Source organism: Silene latifolia, chromosome 5 (genome assembly GCF_048544455.1).
Source record: "Silene latifolia isolate original U9 population chromosome 5, ASM4854445v1, whole genome shotgun sequence".
Lineage (NCBI taxonomy): Eukaryota > Viridiplantae > Streptophyta > Magnoliopsida > Caryophyllales > Caryophyllaceae > Silene > Silene latifolia.
The window spans coordinates 15,185,149-15,209,713 of NC_133530.1; the positions used below are offsets into that span (position 1 = coordinate 15,185,149).

Sequence of the window (24,565 nt, forward strand, 5' to 3'; positions counted from 1 at the left end):
TTTAAGCAAGTATTATTTTACCATGCTTTTACCAGGGAACTAAGTTTTTCACTTTCAAGATGTTATATTTCACCCACGTGTTTTACAAGAATGTTGTACAAATTTTCAGTGAAGTGTTCGAATTGCAATAAGAAAAAAAAACTGGGAAGTCTTAAAAACTTCTGTTATAACAGTGCAATAAAAATGAAGAAGAATTACTTTCTATTTCAACTCCTACCTTTCAATTCTTGCAAAAATGTGAGAGTGAGAACCATCTAAATGTATTTTTATAAGTTATAAAATGGACGCAAATGTTTATAAATGGTACACTAAGAAAAAGCGACTAGCAACGAAATGGTAGCTAATTCTACGAAAATAGAAACGAATTAAAAAAGATAAATTGTCAACATTAAAGGAGTCATTATTCACAATTCAACCTGTTCATCGACATGAAAAAGTGTGTTAACTCAGTAATCTATGTTGTGATAAATCAATGTGATACAATAAACATGTTCTGCTACCTGCTTGAACACCCATATTACAGGGAAGTATGATAAACTTACATCAGAAAAAAAGGCTACTTGACAAATAACCACCTTCTACAGCAGAGGTAAATTATCTTGAAAGATTGATATCACCAAAAAAAAAAAAGTCAAAAGTTGAACTACAGATAATCAATTGAGAAGCCATAGCGAAGGGTAACCCCAACAAAAGCACCACCTTCCGCCAATGTATTGCAAACCGGCAGTCACAAAAGATGCGACAAAAAAGCCGCCATTGAAGTCTCTTCCTGAATGTATCCCTCTTTGGCTTAGAAGATATGCACCATATCATATGCAAATCTAGCTATCGTCAAGGAAATACCCAACGTAGTCATTATTATGATAACACACAACTTCTATATAAAATGATGGAAGTACCTATTCATGTTTATTGATAAAAATTAACTCCCTACTCAAGTCGATGTTCCTATTAATTTCTTTAGGTATACTTAGAAAGATAGCCGTTGTTGGACTTAGCTTAAATATCCTTAAAAAGTTAGCATAAACCACGGGTTACATGGTTCAGTGTTCAGTTTGGAATATAACTGGCTCATGAACCAGGTTGACATAGTTCTTTTTATATGAACTCGGTAGCCTTCTAAAGCCTTTAACCTAATCCTCAAACCGAATTGAGCACAAAACCATGCAACACTCGTAGAAACAGAGGTGTTTCGAAAAGAGTGGCATAATAGGACGCAGAGCAAGGAAAAGAGCAAATTTTTCGCTCTATATGAAGATAATGCTAAGTTGCTAGCTATGCAAAAAAAAAAAAAAAAAAAAAAAAAGAATGAGGGAATGAATGTCTCAACCAAGGCGAAGCAAAACCATAAAAAAATGTAAAGGATACGTCCAGAACAGCACAAATGACTGCATAAGATGAAAAAGAGCTCATTAATAAAAATAACAATTAAACAAAACAACAAAGCTAAAACTAGAAACACCATATCTTGGCATAAAAGAGAAGCAATCTTACTGAAAACACGAGATGGAAACACGAAAAGGGATATTCAAAGTCTATGTTACTCCAACACTTTCAGTTCGGTTGCATGTCGTGTGTCTGAGATCCGGACACTCCGACACGACATGACACTTGGACAGTTTATTTTAGACCCAAAAAAAAAAAACTTCGCACAAACTACCGGTAGGCGGTAACCGACAGTCCCACACCTTGTTGTGTCCGACATTTACAATCAAGTAGGAGTAACATAAACAAGGTCCATTTGACTAGCCTCTGTCCCGGTCATTTGTTGTCCTTTGCCATATTGGGGTGTCTAAGTAAATTGTTGTCCTTTCTATTTTAAGAATGAATTTCATGGGCAATTTGATCATTCACACTCAATTTGTTCCTCTTGTCATTTTGTAATTGGCCCCTTTCTCTTTCCTTGGTCTTTGTGCCAAAAGCCCAAAACCAAAGAACAACAATTGACCGGGACGGAGGGAGTACCTTAATAAAGATAACAGCACATATTTTTACAATGTCTATACATTTATTTGGAGACTTTGATGGTCAAAATTGACCGGTTAACCAACAAAGTTAAATGGAAACAAAAAACTTGGATGAAGTTAGTACTCAAGAAAGAGAGCTTTACCATAAGTCCACCGAAAAAGCCATCAAGTAAGACTCTGTTCCAGGCGTCGAAGTATGAATGAACTGAAAAGTTGGCCTTAGCTGTGAGTCCCAGTGATGTAACAGCCATCACTACTATATAAAAAACGAACCCAATAACTCCATTAAACCCTAGAATTCCTGCCATGACTCCAGCAATGATTGACATAAATGTTCGACTGCAGAATGAAACAGGAAAATGTGTCAACATTAAAAACCCAGATAATAAGAAAATTCGACATACAAAGTTACAAACGAGAACTCCACATCAGTTAAGAAGCTTTTCCTAACATCATGGTCTAATTCTCCCCTTCTAATGCAGCTAGCTATAGCCTATAAGCCACTAAAAAGAATCATTATAAATCCAGTTAACCCACAAAATTTTAACAGTCCTGGGCTTGCGGCCAATTTGAAGGCAATAGCAACTATTTTATTGGCATAGAATATATAGAACATAACTGTAAATCCTATTTTATATTGCATTGAATATAAAGAACATAGTTGCAAATAAAGATTCTTCAGCTCCGAAGGATTTGGCTTCAAGATAGAAATTCTAGAAAAATCCAGAATCATTATTATCAAAAAAAAAAAAAAAAAAAAAAAAAAAAAAAAAAAAGATCCAAAATCAAATCAACATGCAACTAACAGACGTAAGCACCTTGACGATATTCAGAAGCTCAGATTTTTAAAAGGGGTAACAAGATCACCAATGATAAGAATGTTAGCTAGGGACACACTCTTTTTCCACCTTGCTGAACACCTGTGTTTGAGACAGAGTTCAGTGATTTGATGGTCAAACATGAACACATGGTGCCATTATTTTTTTTTATTTTTTTTTCACAACTACCCTTGCACCAAAAGTGACTCATCCCCCTTAAAAACTCGATATACCAGGTCGAATCTAGGACCCTAACCTCAATTACGTGGTCCTAATCTATGACGGATGACTATACAGTAAAGTATCGGAATTTCCCATCCAAGAATGGGCTGTTTCTGCCATGGGCACTAATATGAAAGAAAGCTGAAAATATTAGACATTGATCTCTACATCAAAAAATAGCAGACCCAAATCCGTCCTCCCATCGTCTACTCAGAGCCCAGGTCAAGTTATAAGCAGTTCTAACCTTGAAAGGCCTAAACCATTGAGATGAGTATAACTGTATAACTGTCATGTCCAGCTAGCTAAGAGACTTGCCGGTGAGAATATTTTCTTTACAAAAATTGGTGGGTTGACATCAGTACAATTAATAACCTATAAGGGGCCTGACTCTGGAGGTATGACCAGAAGGGTATCAAGCATGGTGTTAAGTTGCGGTGTCGGTCGCTATTGCAGTAATGGTGGCGAATCCTGGTTCCATACTATAATGTGGTGGCGTATCTGGTGTCATGTTTATCGCTGCTTGTTTTATATTGCTCATATAGCCATATCAGTCTACTATCAGCTTTATTAGCCTAGTACCAGCCAAGAATTTGTAAATTATGAGCCGTGTCAGTCAAATATCGGTGTTATCGGACAAATATGGGCTACTTTTTGAAACCCTCCATGTATTAGAAAATATCGCAGCAGAAAGTTGAAGTCCTTTATCTAACGGTCGATATTTATTTAATGGTATAAAGGAGGGAGAGAAAACAGGAGGGTAGTATCAGTACTTTTAACAACCTATGAGGGGCCGGCTCTGGAGGTATAACCAGAAGGGTATAAAGGACGAAAATATGAAACAATGAAGGCTTTGACCCTGTTTGATAAACAGCGGATTAATTTCAGCATAAGCAGATTGCAAAAGCAGATTATAAATGGCAGATTGTATCAGAAGGTTTGACTAACATATTATAATTAGCAGAATTAATTTGGGTGTTTGGTAATTGGCAGATTACGATTAGTAGATTGTTAGATTTCTTTATAAAATGGAGAAAATTTTCCTATTTTACAATATGCTAACCAATATGCTGGGGTAAGCAGCATATTGTAAAACAGCATATTGACCCCAAATATGTTGTTTCAATATGCTGTTTACCAAACACTAAAATTAGCATATTGATTGGTCAAACATGCTAAAACCCTTGAATATGCTGAAAATTGGTCAATATGCCGTTTACCAAACAGCGCCTTTGAGGAGACATCATCACATAGGCACATTGCACATAAAATACCACAAATTGATGTTATGGTACCAAAAGAATTGTTGTAGCAACCATCAAAATAGATAAGATTGGTGTCATAGGTCAAGATACAGGGTTAAGGTCCTAGATGCAAATAGAAGATCAACTGGCATAGATAACTATCATGAGTTGACAAATCAGCTATCTTTACATTCTTAGTTTTAATTTTTCCGATTCCTCAATTATTATCATAAAAGTTGTCACAACCAGGTTAAGAAAAAGATCATGGCTGGTAAACGTCGAGATGCATGTTAAAATGTCACTCAAACTTTGTCAAAAATAGAATGCCATGTGCTTTATTTACCAACTGTTTTTTATTTGATCATGTATCTTTTTACAAGAAAGTATGTCTACATAATATATCCTGCTAATTTTGCAATAAAGTTTCAATATTCTCAACTATAATTAACAAATAATATGTCAAATTAATAAAGAAAAACACAACATTACGTACCCAATGCTACTTACAAGTTACTATGTTTGAAAAATCTGAGGAACACTCGAATACTATATCCCCCCACCCCTCTCCATAGTAGCAATCATTAGGGCAATATCCAATAAGACGCCATATCTACTGACAATCGGAAATTCGGAATTTCAACGAATGAAGGTTGAATAACCGGCAGAAGGCTTATTATGAAAGTTCACATATACAGGTAAATTGAGCTACTCCAAGCCATTTACATCCCATAATACCAAAAGAAATTATCTAGAGATCACTGGTTTTTCAAAACCGTGAACGCTACAAGAATGAGCATCGTGTAATCCTGTGGTTTGCTCAATCACAAGTATCACCAATGAGATTGTAAACTTACACATTGGCTGATACCTAAAACAAAAATGCATCGTTTGTGATAACATACCTGTAATTTATGATTTTCATGTTACTCATCATATTCTCAGCATTGAGGATTGTGAGATCATTCATTGCATCTTTAGATTTCCCAGAAGAATCACCGTGTACAGCCATTTTTTTCTTACGCCAATCAACTACTGTAAGACTTTGAGCTACAAACAAAGTTGTACAGACAGAAATTACATCACCAAAAAAAAGGTACATAACATTAACAAGAAAAGAAACTTGTGTGACATGAGTTCTCGCATCAAAGAGGCTCCATTATCATCAATCCAGTACCTCAATTCCTCAAAAAATCTCCCATCCCAACCATATAACAGTAATACAAGATTATTTTCAATTGACTCTTAAGTCTTAGCAAAGCAAAAACAAATGGACCATCTTATAATATACATGAAAGTGTAGAGGGTTTCAAAAGCGAATTATCACGAGGCTATCCTAATCAGTTTACTTGTGATTCTCATGTCAAATCTATTTCATGAATGTAAATATCCATAAAACAAATTGTTCTTTGCATTTAATATAACAAAAAAAACACGATTTTGATCAAGTATTATATAAAAACACAATTTAGTATGTTTAAGCAATTACAGAAGATCCTTTTCGATTGACCCTTATCCAAACCGAAACGAGTGCACCTTCTCGTAGTTCATTAAAAGTGTAGACGTTATAAAACCGGATTAACAAGAGGCTACTCCAATTACAGCATGAACATACTAAATTGTGATTCTCAGGTAAATTTATTTGATGAATTATTATAAGAACACAGATTGTCAATGATCACCAACAAAGATTGGTTCTTTGCAACTACTCCCTTCTTCTCAATCATTTGTTTACCTTTGAATAAAATACACCTCACAAAGAACAAAAAAATAAACAAATGATCGAGACGGAGGGAGTATAATCAATAACAATGAAGACATAGTGCACAAGAACATCATTCAATTAATTAAACATCATAATAAATAGTCGATGTAAATGATCATGAGAAAATCAAACCCTAAACTAGATTATATACTTCAAATCATTGCAAATCAAGCAAACAACAAAAACCCAATACAAATCACACATATCCCAGATAAAATCCAGCACCAATTAAACAAAAGGAGAAAAAAAATAACACCTTACAAACTTCAGATGCGTAATTTGATCAAAGGTAAACAAATGACTGGGACGGAAAGAGAATTAAGTTAGTTTCGATTACTAAAACTAAAGAATTAAGGGATAAATGTAGGGTTTTGGATGAACAATGGGGGAAAAGGGGATCGAGTGTTGAGATGAAGAAGACTAGAAGAGGAGATACCTGGGATTGCAGTGATTTCCGGTTCCTCTCACTTTGGATCCAAATTCTAATTTGTATTTGAGACCTTGAAAAGTTGAAAGTGCGAAACGGATCCAAACAAAAACATATGAGTCCTTGTATCTCTAACAAATTACTATATATTGTAATAATTGGTGTTTTAGCTCAGATAATTTCAGAGTTTGTAATGGTGTTGTCTCTACTTCTTATTGAAATATGACAACCTATTTATACAGAGTAAAAGGAGCTGCTTAAGAAGATAAGTATGCAACTCTCATAAGTAATCCACCATTGCCGTATAATTTAAAAGTGCTACTGTTCATACACAATTACTTAGCATTATCTTACTGTTCATGGTGAAGTGGAGAGGTGAACTTTCACCTTACTTCTGGAAGTAATTATAACACTCCCCCTTGAATGTTCACCTTTCATGTATAGGATTGTGTGTTTTATACGCTTTCATAGACTACCTCATTAAAAACCTTGTTAGGAAAACCCAGTGGGATAAAACCTAATGAAGGGAAAAAGAGTGCAGTACGTATGAAACTCCCCCTCAGTTCAGCATTTGTCTCGAAGGTGGCACATTCCAATATTCTTTACTAATTCTTGAAATGTTGTTGATGGGAGTGACTTTGTGAAAAGATCTGCCAAGTTGTGTTTTGATGAAATTTGTTGAATATCAACCACACCTTCCTTTTGAAGTTCATGAGTAAAGAAAAATTTTGGTGCAATATGCTTGGTTCTGTCTCCTTTGATGAAACCCTCTTTCATTTGATGAATGCAGGCCGCATTATCTTCGTATATAATAGTAGGTTGATCAGTTATTGTTTTTAATCCACATTCCTTCTGAATATGATGTATCATTGATCTTAACCATACACATTCACGAGCGACCTCATAAAGAGCAATTAGTTCAAACATGATTTGATGATGTAGCGGTCAAAGTTTGTTTGGTTGATTTCCATGATATCGGTGTACCGCCATAGGTGAACAGATACCCATTTTGAGACTTTGCTTTGTGTGGATCTCGATAAATATCCCGCATCGGCATAACCAACAAGAGTTGCATTTTTTCTTCCTTGGTAAAATAGCCCAAGATCTTGGGTTCCCTGAAGGTAACGTAGGAGGTACTTAATACCATTCCAATGCCTTCTTGTTGGTGTTGCGCTATGTCTTGCTAGAAGATTAACTGAAAAGCAATATCTGGTCTTGTATTATTTGCCAGATACATTAGTGCACCAATTGCACTAAGATACGGTACATGAGGTCCGAGAACTTCCTCATTTTCTTCTCGTGGACGGAATATATCCTTTTTCAGATCAAGATTGCAAACTAACATTGGTGACTTCGCAGGATATGATTTACCCATATTGAATCTGTGTAAGACTCTCTTAGTATATGTTGTTTGATGAACAAGAATCCCATTTTTCAAATGTTCAATTTGAAGACCAATACAAAACTTAGTTTTCCCTAAGTCTTTCATCTCAAATTCTTTCATCGGATATTTTGCAAGTAATATCAAGTTCATCGTTTGTTCCAATGATATTTAAATCATCAACATATATCGCAATAATTGCAAAACCTTTTTTAACGTTTTATAAAAACACATGGGTGATTGGATCATTGACATATCCTTCCTTAAGAAGATATTCCTTAAGGCGATTATACCACATTCGCCCGATTGTTTCAGTCCATATAAGGATTTTTTCAATTTTACACTGTATATTTCTTGTGGGTTTGAGTTATGGGAAAATGGTAACTTTATCCCATCCGGAACTCGCATATATATTTCAGTGTCAAGTGTTCCGTATAAATATGCAAAGAACTACATCCATTAAACGCATTTGCAATGATTCGCATACGCCTAAACTTGTTAAGAACCTTAAGGTTGTTGCATCAACAACCGGAGAATATGTTTCATCATAATCTACTCCCGGTATTTGTGAAAAACCTTGTGCAACAAGTCCGGCTTTCAGATCGCATACAATTTCGTTATTTTCATTGCGTTTACGGATAAAAACCCATTTGTACCAAATGGTTTTACACCTTTAGGTGTTTGGTTCTGAGTCCAAAAACTTCTCGTTTTTCAAATGATTTTAATTTCGCCATCATCGCGCTTTCCATTTTGGCCAATCATCTCTTTGTCGACATTCTTCAACAGATTTTGGCTCAATATCATCGTTATCAATGACAACTTCAACAGCGATATAATGGGCAAAAATATCATCAATTTTTGTTATTTTTCTATCCCACTGTTTTCCTGTATATGCATAATTCATTGATATTCACTACTACAATCCCCTTCCATTCCCGACGCTTTTTGATCGACGCTTTTATAGGCGTCGACCCATTTTTTCACCCCATACCCAATTTAATAATATAATAATTGATTTTTACTTAAAAAACCGCTAGAACTCGTCTCCCTCGCTCTAGTTTTATTTGATAACCTAAAAATATTCATTTCTCGCGCTTCCCCCCCAAAAAATCAAACTGCCCTTCCATTTCCATCCTAATTAATTAACTATTCAAAACCTAATTCATTCACCGCACTGTTCATCGTCTCTCTCAATTGCTCATCGCACTCATCAATCGCGCCTCTCGTTAATCGCCTTGACATCTGATTGAAGGTTTTAATCGCTGTGCCTCACACCTATCGTTGAACGGACAACGGAGGTCTCCGCAACCTCAGCAACCGCAGTTTCATACACATTATCTCAATTTTATCATGGGGGTAATTCCTTCTTTCAACACACTTTCGTTGAATTTATCACGTTTTTTTAATTCTGTTTTGTTCATTTTATGTTGTTCGTTGTTCATGCTTGAATTCAGATCTATTTTAATTAGATCGTTTTTTAAATTGAATGATTTTTTTTGGTTATAAGATTAATGGGTAGTAGGCTTCAGAAATTCATGCTGTTGTTTGTAGTTTGTGTTAGTATTACGGTTAGTGAGATTGAGACCGATTTCTCCTCCGTCTCGATCATTTGTTTACCTTTGATTGAAATTCCGCTGACGATGAATAAAAAACAAATGATTTAGACGAAGTCATTAAAATGACGAGTAATGGAATAGAAGAGTTTACAAATTATTAAAATGGTTTCTAGCACTACGTAAATCGCCATCAGCTAAAAAGTTCATTAATCTAAACCGAAAAACGCTTGTGTTTAATTTATTGATTTCTATAGTTGTTTCATCGTCGCAAGTCGTTGTGTATTCGTGATATCATAGGAGTAATATATAGGGTTATCTGTTTCATATTTGTTCTTTTGTTCAATATTTTCTGAAGGTGTTTGTCCAGCGATGAAATGGGTTACCGTGTTAGCTAGGTAGAAGTACTTTCCTTGCGATGAAGGTCCTTCCTCCTTTCACATTCATTTATTCATGTTGTACACCACTTGTTTGGTCCGAAGATTGAGGCAACCAGTTGATGGGTGATTGTTAAATGTTAGTTTTTTGAAATTTTAGGGATTTATATCCGCTGCAAACTTCGTCAATGAAACTTTAGCTTTATCACTTTTCTTCTTTTTTAGACTATTTTCAATTTGAATCTTATGATATATGATGCTGCAAAGTAGATTCAGTTTGTTTATTGTTTGAATCTTAATTGAAGATGGCGGACATCAGTGTACAAGCAAATGAAGTAGGTTTCTGGTGGTCATCTCAATGCTTAATTTAAAAAGGTTTCTGTTAGTTTTTTTATAGGGAAGTGTACAAGCAAATAGAGTGCTTTTTTGTACAGGTGCTTGTTGCTGTGTTTAGTGTTGGTTCTTAGGTACGACTAACATAACTTGGTCTTGTCAGGAGACTTAGTAGTGATCCCTAATGTTTACTTATATCGGCAATGCGTTGCGGAGTGCTAGCTGGTGGCAATGTAACGCAAGGGAAGTCGTGAGGTAGGGGTGCAATTGGGCTTTCTTCAATTTCGACACCGCCATGAAAAGGAGAACACAAGTGGTGTTACGGTTTCGGGTTGCTGCTGTTGTCACATTTGTGGTGAAGACATTCTATGTCAGTAAAAGTCTAATTCACCTTTCAGTACAGTTTTTTTATCTATTTATTTTAGTTTTCGTTTACCTTTTCCATTTATTGTTACAATTGTGGTTGAGGATGGCGGAGATCAGTGTAAAGTTCAGGTTATAGATCATAGCTTTCTCGATGAATGTTGTTCGTGGTGAGAAACAACTTGCTGAGATCAGGTATTTATTCTGCTACACTGGCAATTCACATCCCTTAATTTTCAGTCTTTTTTATAGTCCGGCTTATAGTCCTAAGTCCGCCACTCGGTTAGATGTTGCTTACCATTGCGCTCAATTGTAAGATGAGCACTCTTGTGAGTCTAGAGCTATGGTTTGCTTTTGTTTAATGTTTTTCCTCTTTCTCTTCCCAATCTTATAAATATTATATCTAACGTTCCCGATGGCTATGTGAGAGTTTACAACTTCACCGTCTAATCTGTAATGCCGATTAACTAGATTGGGGGATGAGGTGTTTCACCTAGCTCAGTGACAGTTAGTTTATTATTGCTAGGGAGGCCTCTGGTGGGGTTATAAAACAATTTTATTAGCTGCCAAGATGAGATTGAGGCAGATGACAATAAGCCTTGCGTGGAAAAACTCATTGCTCATAAGTTCGTAGTATATTCTGTAGTTATTTATTTATCATGTAGAACTTCTATCGGCGAAACCCAACTGACCATCATAATATGTGTTCAACAATATGTAATTGAGGCATATGATATGGGATGAGATTGTGCCCAATAGTTAATTTCTCTGTTGCTTTTAAGGTGCCCCTCCTCCTTTCGACCTGTTACCGTAGTTCAGATGATTATAAGATGACTACCTGTATTGGGACTATTGCTGTTAAATAACCCTATAATATATTCGCCCGATTCTTAATCTACTGTCTATTGCAGGACATACGGTTGTGTCTAATCCATGTGATGATGTATCCATAGACGTCACTCAATAATCCAAGGTGAGAAAAAAAAAATCCAAAATTTAGTCTGGAGTCAGCATGGATTGTGGAGCTTAATGGGACCTACTCTTGGAGGTAATTATCTTTCTTTTTGGTTGATTGATTTCACTTCCAATTATTTGGAGTGTGAAAACCCCATGAAATTCTTAAAAACTTATTGAACCACTTAATTGTGTTACGACTATGATTTAGTCCGCACTCACATCAAGTAATGAAGTAATCAACCAATTTCTAAAGAGGATAAAAGCAGTGAATTGTTCTATATTAGTGGTAGAATATGAAGAGTACAGTGAACTAGGTGGATTTAGTAACAAAGGATAATTTGCTCAGTTTACATCTTTTTTCATTGGCAAAGTGATTAGCGGCCAATATGATTTAAAAAAAGTAGATTGAAAATGATGTTTTTCCTAAATCTTAGTAATATTGCTTTCCTAATGTTACTCCAAATCAGTCATATGGATTATTTTAAATTGAGCAGGCTTAAGTTATTTCGAGGTCGAATCAAAGTATGTTTTTTAATTAAAATTAAGCTAATTCAGACTAAGTCAACCGATTCTCGAAGTGAAATGCTTAGACAGTTGGTTCAAGATATATTGTGTAATCTAGGTAAGTCATGTGAAAGCTACGGAGAATGAGCGGCTTTTGAGATGTAGATACCTGCTTAGGTTGTGAACCGATTCTTGAAGTAGTAAGATAGATGAATTTTGTAGATAGTGGGTGTATCAGTTGATTGAGAATGCAGGTTGTATATAGTTTGCTTGTGTAACTGTGTTGGACGTGACTTTAACGTTCTTTTTTAATTTCAGTTCTACTGAATTTCGTTCACACTTCCATTTAATTGTGAATTGAAAACATCATTCATAACCGAAGGGGCTTTTCTATGTATTAATAGGAATAAGTTGGGGCTTGGAATGTACTAACTAATTGGCTACATGAATTATTATTGTACAAACTAATTGTTGCTATTATGATTATTATTGTTGTTACTTAGTATTGGTTTTCTTATTGATATTTAGTATTACCTAGTTATGCTTACTGTTGTTATTGTTTTTTTTCTGTACTTCAGCCTTTTACTCTGAACATGGTGTCATTTGGATGGATGAGGTGAAAGCGCTGAGAATTTCCGAAATGAGACCATTACCTGATGATTGATGAGTATTTCAGCATGAGCAGAATGATCAACAAATCAAGCAAATCAAAGTGTACATTTGAACTTTATAAAAGGAAATCAGAATATCTTGGTTTATTGATACTTCTCTTGACATTTAGGAATGATGTACTCCGTATGAGGAGCTATGTATTTGTACCCTAAGTTTTTTTTGCCAGTAGTAAATTTTGTATTTGTAAACTCGATAAATGTGGGAATTTCCCTTTTTCATTATATGAGAATTCCATATTATCAATATTTGTAGAGGTCCCCTGGTACTACTAGTAAAATTTTGACGTTGATAGTGACGAAAGCATTAGTAGCGGAAAAAATCAGAAGGATGGGAAAAGTGTCAAGAAGCTTCCAATGACACTGAAAAGCGTCGCTATTTGAAATGGTCCCTGACGCAATAAGGCGTCGGCAAGGCTGACGCCAAAAAGTGTCAAAAATTCCTGACGGCCCAAAAGACCACGCTTTCTAAAGCGTCGAGAAATAAAATACCGACGCTTTTAAGCGTTGAAATTAGCCTAAAAAAGCGTCGAGAAAGTAAGGTATGTGTAGTAGTGATTTTTTGATTATCAATGCCTTCATGTTCTTTAGTAAGTACATGATTATCCCCTTCAATAAGGGTTTTAGTGGCATTTTCCACCTTTTGTACTTCATTTTCTTCTTCAGAACATGTAATGATTTCTTCATCAGTAGTGGACATTCTTTTGGACTTTCTAGGTTTAAGATCTTTTGATCCAATCGGTCTACCACGTTTCTTACGAGTAGGTTCACATACCAATTGATTTCCCGATTGTTTTTGGGGAATCTGAATTCTTGACGGAGCATTTAACGCAGGTATATGTGACTTTGTCACTTGTTTTATATCTGTAAATGCATCTGGCAATTGGTTTGCTATGTTTTGAAGATGTATAATTTTATACACTTCTTGTTCACACATATTTGACTTAGGGTCTAGATAAGATAATGCTTTGGCATCCCATATAATGTCCTTTTGACATGGAATCATCTTATCTCCCCCTAAACATGGGAAATTTATTTCATTAAAATGACAATCATCAAACCTTGCAGTGAACAAGTCACCTGTCATTGGCTCGAGATATCTTATGATTGATGGAGATTCATATCCAACATAAATTCCCACTTTTCGTTGTGGGCCCATCTTGGTACGATTGGGCGGGGCAATAGGAACATAAACGGCACATCCAAATGTTTTTAGATGTGCAATACTAGGTTCCTTTCCGACGACTAATTGCATCGGAGATAATACATGATTAGCAAGAGGTCAAGCCGTAACAAGTTTTGCATGTAAAATAGCATGTCCCCAAGCAGAAGATGGAAGCTTACATTTCATCAATAATGGTCTAGCAATCCATTGTAATCTTTTAATTAATGATTCTGCTAACCCATTTTGTGTGTGAACATGAGCCACTGAATGTTCCACATCTATTCCGAGTGACATACAATAGTCATTGAATATTTTAGATGTGAACTCTCCAGCATTATCAAGCCTTATTTTCTTGATTGTATGGTCCGGAAATTGTGCCCTTAATCGAATGATTTGTGCCAACAATTTGGCAAAGGCAACATTTCTTGTGGATAATAAACTAACATGACACCATCGAGTAGATGCATCAATTAGCACCATAAAATATCGAAATGGTCCACATTGTGGGTTAATTGGTCCACAAATATCTCCTTGAATCCTCTCTAGAAACATAGGAGATTCAATTCCGACTTTAGTTTTGGAAGGCCTGATAATCAATTTGCCAAGTGAACAAGCCGTACAAGATTGTTCCTTAAACTGTGGAACTTTAACTTTAGTTAAAGGATGTCCAGTTGAGTTTTTGATAATTTTTATCATCATACTTGTTCCAGGGTGACCCAGTCGGTCATGCCATAAGGAATAAAGCTCTTGGTTGTCTGTTTTCACTTTAGACACCAAATTGATTTCAAATGGGCGTATATAAGTATAATACAAAGTCCAGGAAGAGTATCTTGACATTTTTCAAGTATGTATTTCTTATCATTCTCTACTTTGGTAAGATACATATACTCCTTATCATCTGACTCAATGGTTTCTATATGATAACCATTTGTCCGTAAGTCTTTGAAACTTAATAGGTTTCTACGAGTTTTACTTGAATACAGTGCATCATTTATTATGACTTGTGTCCCTTTTGGGAGCATTATACAAGCCTTTCCTGAGCCTTCAATTAATGTTACAACACCAGCAATTGTGGTAACATTAGCCCTAATGGGCATTAGTTCAATAAAATAGGCTTTATTGCTCGTAATGCTATGAGTTGTGGCATCGTCAATCGGCATTGTTCGCATTTCTTTGTTGAATTTCCATATCTTCAAAATAAATAAATATGAATAAATTAAATAGTTATGAATAAATTAAACAGAGAAAGAAAATTCAGTTTTATTTATGATACATAATAAACATGGTAAAGGGAAATATTTTACAACTACATAATAAACATGGTAAAGGGAAATATTTTACAACTGTCATTATTTATTAACATATTTTTTTTTCACATAAAGTAAACTTAAGTTGATGGTCCGCAACCATTATCTATATCATCGATAAGATAATCAGACAAATCCAGACTTAGAATCGGAGATGTTTCTTTCACGAAGTTTGTTTCAACTTCCTTTCCTTTTCCCTTTTGGGAAGTCAGTATAAAGGTCAACCAAATGTTTAGCGATTCGACACTCTTTTGCCCAAAGTGTCCAAGAATACCACATTTGAAACACTTGGTGGTTTGATTTGGCTTTCCTTTATTAGGCGTAAACTTCTTTTTCCCCTTAAATATGGGATTTAGGGGTTTGAAGTTCGGACGCCATTTTCCTTTCCCCTTATGAAAGGTGGTATTTCCCTTTTTGAAATTTCGCCATGGTTGTCCAGATTTAACAACATATGTTTCGGGAGGAGCAAATGAGTCCTGCTGGCCTTTTGTTATGATTGTGAAACATAACTTTCATATTTGCTTGACCATCCTTAAAATAGCAATTAGATCACAATATCGATTATAATGCCTTTCACGATATAATTCTTGTAAGATCGCATTATCGGCATGCATAGTTGATAGAGTTTTCTCTATCATGGTGCATCGATTGTTGCTTGTCCGCATAACCTTAATGTGAAGTTATACGAAGCATAGCCGAGTCATAATCACTAACAGAAGTGAAATCCTGGAATCGTATATTCATCCGGTCATATCGAGCTTTCGGCCCAATAATTCTCTCCAGGCTTTCAAACCTTTGGCAGAGATTATCCCATAACTCTTTGGGATCCTCCACAAACAGATATTCAATTTTTAAATTTTCATGGAGATGATGCCTTAAGAACACTATTGCTTTTGCTTGTTCTTGTGAAGTAGAATTTCCATCTACTAAAATTGTATGCTCTAGTCCTTTGGCTTTTAAATTTGCTCTAGCATCCACCCTCCATTGAAGGTATTTTGTGCCATTATTATCAAGGATATCAAAGTCTCGTTTCGTCATATGTGCCATTTTTCGATTAACATATTTAACAATAAGTTAATAGTGATAAACTTAATTAGACGATATATGAAATTTACTTTACAAAAGTAATCACATGGAATGACAAGTCATAGTGGTCCGAGACGCCCGACCTTTACAAAAAGTCAAGAGTTCAAATCTTGATATAACAAAACTTATATGAATAAGATAAAAAGATACAGATCAAACCCTTTTATAGCGGTATGAGTTACTGTACATATATGGTATATAATATTGAAGTATAATATTTATACTCATTATAGACCCATATAAAACTTATGTCTTGTCATATTACCTTACAGAACAAATTTTGAAAGATAAATTTTGAACAATAAAAATGGCCAAACTTCATAAGATGTTACGTACAAAACAAAACAATTAATACCCAAAAGAATTGTTTATGTATATGGTGGACCTATCACCTCCACTTTTCCTTAAAATATTGAATTGTTTATCAATATTATTTAGTGGGGTGGGTAGTAGACTAGTAGTAGAGCAATTAGTACGCATGCTTTGAAGAACATTACATGTGTCCTTAGTAGTGTATTTCCACTACACTTTGTTTCACATCATTGCCTATAATTACCTACTAAGAACACACCTTTTGATAGTGGAAAATGTTGAAAAAAAAACTTGGTCTTTTTAAATGGTGCTTTGGCCGAATTCAAGAATGTCACGAGACCAATTTTTTTCTGATTTTCTTCATCATTATTTTTTTCTCTTCTTCCTTCTGTTAATATAGCATAAACTTCCTTCAAACATATAAATCATCATGTTAATAATAACCCAAACATACAACGATATGTGATAAGAGTAACTTAACAAAAGGGTGATGAAAAGATAACAAGAAGTGTAAATATTTTATGGGCGACCGTAATTCCTTCTGCTCTATAAAATTTATATATAGAGTATTTTCAAGGTTGATCCGGTAATTTTAATAAAACCGGTTGTCGCCGTCGCGCGCCGCCAACACCACCTTATTATGCATCTTTTTTTTTTTTTTTATATGCACAACATGATGAGACGGTCCCGGAATATCTTTCGGTCGGATTTCGGAACCTGGTTTTTCAACACTAGGCTCACTATTAAGGTCAATATTTTTCCGATCTTAACCTTTTTGTGCGGGAGGTGCAACACCATCCAACGGTCCCTCCGACGTGCGAATATTACGTGGTTGAGTACCACGAGCACGCGGTGGATTATCACAAAAGGTAAATTATTATCTTTTATGGTAAGATGTATATTAAGAAAAATATGTAACTTAAAAACAAATTAATACCATTACACTGATGGTCCATTTTTTTTTTTGTAAAAATGATATATTGTGAACAAGTTACATATATAATACTCCGTAGTTATGTTATTATAACAACTCAATACCTTGAACCTTTGAAGTTTTTGAGACTTTCGTGCTGATAACGTATTGTAATAATTGGTGTTTTAGCTCAGATAATTTCAGAGTTTGTAATGGTGTTGTCTCTCCTTCTTATTGAAATCTGACAACCTATTTATACAGAGTAAAAGGAGCTGCTTAAGAAGATAAGTATGCAACTCTCATAAGTAATCCACCATTGCCGTATAATTTAAAAGTGCTACTGTTCATACACAATTACTTAGCATTATCTTACTGTTCATGGTGAAGTGGAGAGGTGAACTTTCACCTTACTTCTGGAAGTAATTATAACACTCCCCCTTGAATGTTCACCTTTCATGTATAGGATTGTGTGTTTTATACGCTTTCATAGACTACCTCATTAAAAACCTTGTTAGGAAAACCCAGTGGGGACATGCTATTTTACATGCAGCAAACTTGTTACGGCTTCGGCCTACTGCTAATCATGTATTATCTCCGATGCAATTAGTCGTCGGAAAGGAACCTAGTATTGCACATCTAAAAACATTTGGATGTGCCGTTTATGTTCCTATTGCCCCGCCCAATCGTACCAAGATGGGCCCACAATGTTCTTGTGAAGTAGAATTTCCATCTACTAAAATTGTATGCTCTAGTCCTTTGGCTTTTAAATTTGCTCTAGCATCCACCCTCCATTGAAGGTATTTTGTGCCATTATTATCAAGGATATCAAAGTCTCGTTTCGTCATATGTGCCATTTTCTGATTAACATATTTAACAATAAGTTAATAGTGATAAACTTAATTAGACGATATATGAAATTTACTTTACAAAAGTAATCACATGGAATGACAAGTCATAGTGGTCCGAGACGTCTGACCTTTACAAAAAGTCAAGAGTTCAAATCTTGATATAACAAAATTTATATGAATAAGATAAAAAGATACAGATCAAACCCTTTTATAGCGGTATGAGTTACTGTACATATATGGTATATAATATTGAAGTATAATATTTATACTCATTGTCATGTTAGTTTATTATCCACAAGAAATGTTGCCTTTGCCAAATTGTTGGCACAAATCATTCGATTAAGGGCACAATTTCCGGACCATACAATCAAGAAAATAAGGCTTGATAATGCTGGAGAGTTCACATCTAAAATATTCAATGACTATTGTATGTCACTCGGAATAGATGTGGAACATTCAGTGGCTCATGTTAACATGACACCTGGCTCTGATACCAATTGAGGGGACCGCGGTACATCAGAGTGTAGCAGCGGAAGACAGAAACGCGGTCCTCCTGAGACCTATTGCATTTAAAAACTTGTAAAACTGGGTAAATGTACACATACTATATGTGTAGACAATAAATTGGTTTAACCCCGAAAATACGGAGTCTCTAGTGTATCCACACCGGTAGATAAACTAACGTTCTCAACCCTTGAGACGACCTCGAATATAGAGAAATCACTTTTCTCACGTTATTGTATGTATGAGTAAGACGAAATTGAAACTTATTTCGATTGTACTTTTTTTGTTCATGGCCACGCCTCCTATTTATAGGATTGATGTCTTGTCCATAAGCTATTGCTATAGGATAGTTGATCATGACAAATATTCTTAACAATTAAGCACTCAACATGGAAAAGGCACTTTTGCCATGCAAAATCAAACTTTGCTTTTGATTTCCATGCATTAAGGCATAAATTAATCCATAGTGAAAAACCACTAACAACAATTGGATAAACATGGCTTGGTGGGATGATTCACAAATTCACAAAATGAATCACCATTCTTATCACAAAAGGCACGTGGCCATAAATGATAAGCATATCACATTTCATGTTTATCAAACCAAGTAGCTTTGCACGGCCTATAAAAACATACTCCCGTCTGTCTCACATACAAACGTCTTTCCGATATTAACTATATTTCCGTGTTAGCGGACAATATAAAAATATGTCGTCGAGATTATTTAATTAATTATCTCATAATAAATTAAATAACCGTAAACGTTAAATATCACACCGTAAGTGTGTGACCACATAGGTTCATCACTAAACCGGTAATAATTAATCTCATTAACTATTAATCGAGGTTGGCGTCTAACAACACTCCCCGACGGCCGGATAGCGTGAATACCAATATTCATTGTACTTCACTGTACTTGAACCCGGTAAAGGATACTGTATTTATTTCCCTCCGTCATTCCAACTCCGGATCGTCCTAGGGTATGGTTTGACTGTCAAACCCCACTAGACGACCACTATGTTACATGTCGATCACTATTGGTCTGGAATGACTTTAAGAAACTCCTTTCTTAAATCATTCGTCTACCCTGGCCAAGGTTTTTATATGACCAATAAGATTAATAACAACATAGAGTTCAAACTCATTACCTTGAGCTGACGGATTCCATCTTGACTCACCACTAATTACATAGATACTTAATTATACCCAATGACCATTCAACTAGCATTTTTACACACTAGGTGTCCGGTATCTAAGTACAATAAGTAGTCTATTAACTACAATGATGATCTCAGGTCAAAGGATAAAATATACAACTACTCCTTAAGAGAATTTCCACATTGACAGTGCATAGGTAATAATAACCATTTGGGAAATCTCACTGTTGATCACGTTCAATAATCATATCTCCATATGCATTATCTATATTATAACTTAATGAATGAGATCCATTAATACTCATCCTATGAGTAACGTTATCAATATATTGGTCTATCCGGATTTTCATAATCCCGTTCTGATAATCCAATGACCAAGAACACTTTTAGACTAAACATTATAATACTCGACTCTCATTATCATAATCTCCATTATGATGTCAAGTATACCAGTTTAATCAAGGATTTATCATCGTATTAATACCTTAATAAGATAATAAGAAAAAGTCATCTAATTATTAATCTCCATTAATAATTACACTGTATGAAATTTGTTCAAAAACGTTTCATAACGATTGCTCTTGGGCATAGTTCCAACAATCTCCCACTTGACCTAGAGGCAATCGGTCATGAACCTTGATCCTTGATCCTTGATCCCCACTTGCGCTTGTCAAACTTCTTTGATAAAAGCGCCTTTGTGAAAGGATCTGTATCATTTCTTTCCCTTACACCTGATGAATTTGAACATCTCTATGTTCGAACATTTCTCTCATCAGGTGAAATTTCCGAAGAGCATGTTTAGATCGTTGGTAGACCCTTGACTCTTTAGCCTGTGCAATAACTCCTTATTGACACACAATAGAGGAGCATCTTCCTCCACTGAAGGAACACCACCAAGTTCAATTAAGAACCTTCTTATCCAAACGACTTCCTTAGCAGCATCACATACGGCTAAGTACTTTATTTCGGTTACTGAGTCAGCTACTTTAGCTTTTATGGAATTCTTCCAACTCACTGCTCACCATTTAAGGTTAAAGCATAACCAGAGATAGACTTGTTATCATCCTTATCCAATGCAAAACTTGCATTAATACAGCTAAACACTTTTAGCTTACAATCTCCAAAAATGAGGAATTGGTCCTTAGTCCTTCTAAAGCACTCAAGGATGGTTTTCACCACTTTTCAATGTTCCTCACTCGGATTGCCTGATGCCTACTCGCTACTCCTAGCGGGTAAGACACATCAAGCCTTGTACAACTTGACTGCTCAGTGTACAAATTTGGGAGAGCCATAGCAGCTTCCCGAATCTATCTCCATAGATTCTTATTCCAAGAATATAAGCCGCTTCTCCCATATCCTCTATGGAGAACTGTTTAGATAGCCAAATCTTTGTCTCTAGCATGGTTAGCACACCATTTCCTATTACCAATATGTCAGCCACATATAGTACTAAGAAAATGACTGTACTCCCACTAGCCTTTTTTGAGAAATATAAATCGGAAAGAAAACAATCCAATAAGAACATAATCATACATCATCATGATATGGACTTCCTCATAATGACATATAAGAATTTTAAAACATGCATGAGCCCCCTGGTTGTCAGGTCGTTTCCCATCATAATTAAAATTCATCTGATTTTACCTTATAAAATCATTTCAGGCTCTACACCACATAGTCCCCTGGTTGTCAGGTCGTACCTATCAGTGTAGTTGAGTTTATCCACTCTAGTGACAGAAAATTAATAAATGTCATACCCTCTGGGTTGTCCAGACTAAAAGTACAAGATTAGTTAACTTTTCTTCACCCCCGTATCATATACAATAGACAATATTATTATATCTCCGAACTACAAGCCCCCTGGTTGTCAGGTCGTATCTTGTAAACGAAAATAAAATAATTTTATTGTCTACCTGAGTGGCAACCTGTGACAAAATATCTCATATCTTATCAATTAAAAACTCAATGATCTTTAATTGGTCAAGTTTTAATGTCACTCAAACAATTTGAATAACAGAAGTGCTTATATCATATATTAGCACTAACAATTATATCCAATATAATTGTCGTACACAGTTATTGCATAACCGTAGTACTTCATGTTTTATGTGTCATTTAAACAATTTAATAACACACTTGGCTATATCTAATATAACCCAACTGATAAGACTGACCCTTATATTCCATACAAGAGTCGGCTCCTGTCAGCATATACTTTGCATGCTAAATAGCAATCATAAGCTTTAAAAAAGCTTACCCACTAATATGTTACTCAAACATTACAATGATACTATTTTACTAATAAATAATCAAACGTAATGCTTGAAACAAAGATTAGCACTAAAGTGGAAATGCCTTTTATATCCACATAACAGACCAAAGCTAATTATGCATGCATGTAATGGTTTTGTTACTCAACGAATTGCGAGAACAATAATTCTCGCGAAACCCAAATTTACAAAATGTAAATGCAAAATTGGCTCTGATACCAATTGATTTCCCGATTGTTTTTGGGGAATCTGAATTCTTGACGGAGCATTTAACGCAGGTATATGTGACTTTGTCACTTGTTTTATATCTGTAAATGCATCTGGCAATTGGTTTGCTATGTTTTGAAGATGTATAATTTTATACACTTCTTGTTCACACATATTTGACTTAGGGTCTAGATAAGATAATGCTTTGGCATCCCATATAATGTCCTTTTGACATGGAATCATCTTATCTCCCCCTAAACATGGGAAATTTATTTCATTAAAATGACAATCATCAAACCTTGCAGTGAACAAGTCACCTGTCATTGGCTCGAGATATCTTATGATTGATGGAGATTCATATCCAACATAAATTCCCACTTTTCGTTGTGGGCCCATCTTGGTACGATTGGGCGGGGCAATAGGAACATAAACGGCACATCCAAATGTTTTTAGATGTGCAATACTAGGTTCCTTTCCGACGACTAATTGCATCGGAGATAATACATGATTAGCGATGTAGGCGAAGCCGTAACAAGTTTCTTTGCATGTAAAATAGCATGTCCCAAGCAGAAGATGGAAGCTTACATTTCATCAATAATGGTCTAGCAATCCATTGTAATCTTTTAATTAATGATTCTGCTAACCCATTTTGTGTGTGAACATGAGCCTTTCGAATGTTCCACATCTATTCCGAGTGACATACAATAGTCATTGAATATTTTAGATGTGAACTCTCCAGCATTATCAAGCCTTATTTTCTTGATTGTATGGTCCGGAAATTGTGCCCTTAATCGAATGATTTGTGCCAACAATTTGGCAAAGGCAACATTTCTTGTGGATAATAAACTAACATGACACCATCGAGTAGATGCATCAATTAGCACCATAAAATATCGAAATGGTCCACATTGTGGGTTAATTGGTCCACAAATATCTCCTTGAATCCTCTCTAGAAACATAGGAGATTCAATTCCGACTTTAGTTTTGGAAGGCCTGATAATCAATTTGCCAAGTGAACAAGCCGTACAAGATTGTTCCTTAAACTGTGGAACTTTAACTTTAGTTAAAGGATGTCCAGTTGAGCTTTTGATAATTTTTATCATCATACTTGTTCGAGGGTGACCCAGTCGGTCATGCTATAAGGAATAAAGCTCTTGGTTGTCTGTTTTCACTTTAGACACCAAATTGATTTCAAATGGGCGTATATAAGTATAATACAGTCCAGAAGAGTATCTTGACATTTTTTCAAGTATGTATTTCTTATCATTCTCTACTTTGGTAAGATACATATACTCCTTATCATCTGACTCAATGGTTTCTATATGATAACCATTTGTCCGTAAGTCTTTGAAACTTAATAGGTTTCTACGAGTTTTACTTGAATACAGTGCATCATTTATTATGACTTGTGTCCCTTTTGGGAGCATTATACAAGCCTTTCCTGAGCCTTCAATTAATGTTACAACACCAGCAATTGTGGTAACATTAGCCCTAATGGGCATTAGTTCAATAAAATAGGCTTTATTGCTCAGAATGCTATGAGTTGTGGCATCGTCAATCAATCAGGCATTGTTCGCATTTCTTTGTTGAATTTCCATATCTTCAAAATAAATAAATATGAATAAATTAAATAGTTATGAATAAATTAAACAGAGAAAGAAAATTCAGTTTTATTTATGATACATAATAAACATGGTAAAGGGAAATATTTTACAACTACATAATAAACATGGTAAAGGGAAATATTTTACAACTGTCATTATTTATTAACATATTTTTTTCACATAAAGTAAACTTAAGTTGATGGTCCGCAACCATTATCTATATCATCGATAAGATAATCGAGACAAATCCGGACTTAGAACGGAGATGTTTCTTTCACGAAGTTTGTTTCAACTTCCTTTCCTTTTCCCTTTTGGGAAGCTGTATAAAGGTCAACCAAATGTTTAGCAGTTCGACACTCTTTTGCCCAGTGTCCAGTAATACCACATTTGAAACACTTGGTGGTTTGATTTGGCTTTCCTTTATTAGGCGTAAACTTCTTTTTCCCCTTAAATATGGGATTTAGGGGTTTGAAGTTCGGACGCCATTTTCCTTTCCCCTTATGAAAGGTGGTATTTCCCTTTTTGAAATTTCGCCATGGTTGTCCAGATTTAACAACATATGTTTCGGGAGGAGCAACGGTCCCCTTTGGCCTTTTGTTATGATTGTGAAACATAACTT

The 24,565-nt window shown here is 35.2% G+C and overlaps 2 protein-coding genes and 1 long non-coding RNA gene across 4 annotated transcripts; 1 reads left to right on the plus strand and 2 right to left on the minus strand.

The window, feature by feature from the left end:
* Positions 1–365: 365 nt before the first annotated feature.
* LOC141656826 (uncharacterized) lies at positions 366–6,864 on the minus strand. Of its 2 annotated transcripts, XM_074463881.1 has the most exons (6): positions 6,447–6,554; positions 6,267–6,311; positions 5,151–5,295; positions 2,111–2,306; positions 1,369–1,388; positions 366–821 (listed from the first exon to the last, which is right to left on the minus strand). In XM_074463881.1, the coding sequence occupies exons 3-6, from the start codon at positions 5,255–5,257 to the stop codon at positions 791–793; spliced, it is 354 nt and encodes a 117-aa protein (XP_074319982.1). In that variant the 5' UTR covers positions 5,258–5,295; positions 6,267–6,311; positions 6,447–6,554; the 3' UTR covers positions 366–790. The 2 variants fall into 2 exon arrangements, with proteins under 2 accessions (XP_074319982.1, XP_074319981.1); XM_074463880.1 differs by lacking the exon at positions 6,267–6,311 and having other exon boundaries at positions 6,447–6,864.
* A 2,005-nt stretch (positions 6,865–8,869) lies between these two features.
* On the plus strand, positions 8,870–12,822 carry LOC141656821 (uncharacterized). Its single transcript, XR_012548573.1, has 4 exons — positions 8,870–9,174; positions 10,245–10,639; positions 11,356–11,492; positions 12,484–12,822. It is a non-coding gene; the product is annotated as an uncharacterized LOC141656821 (long non-coding RNA).
* A 2,892-nt stretch (positions 12,823–15,714) lies between these two features.
* LOC141654890 (uncharacterized) lies at positions 15,715–16,092 on the minus strand. The gene has a single exon (XM_074462001.1). It carries the CDS (start codon positions 16,090–16,092, stop codon positions 15,715–15,717), a length of 378 nt encoding a protein of 125 aa, XP_074318102.1.
* Positions 16,093–24,565: the final 8,473 nt, after the last annotated feature.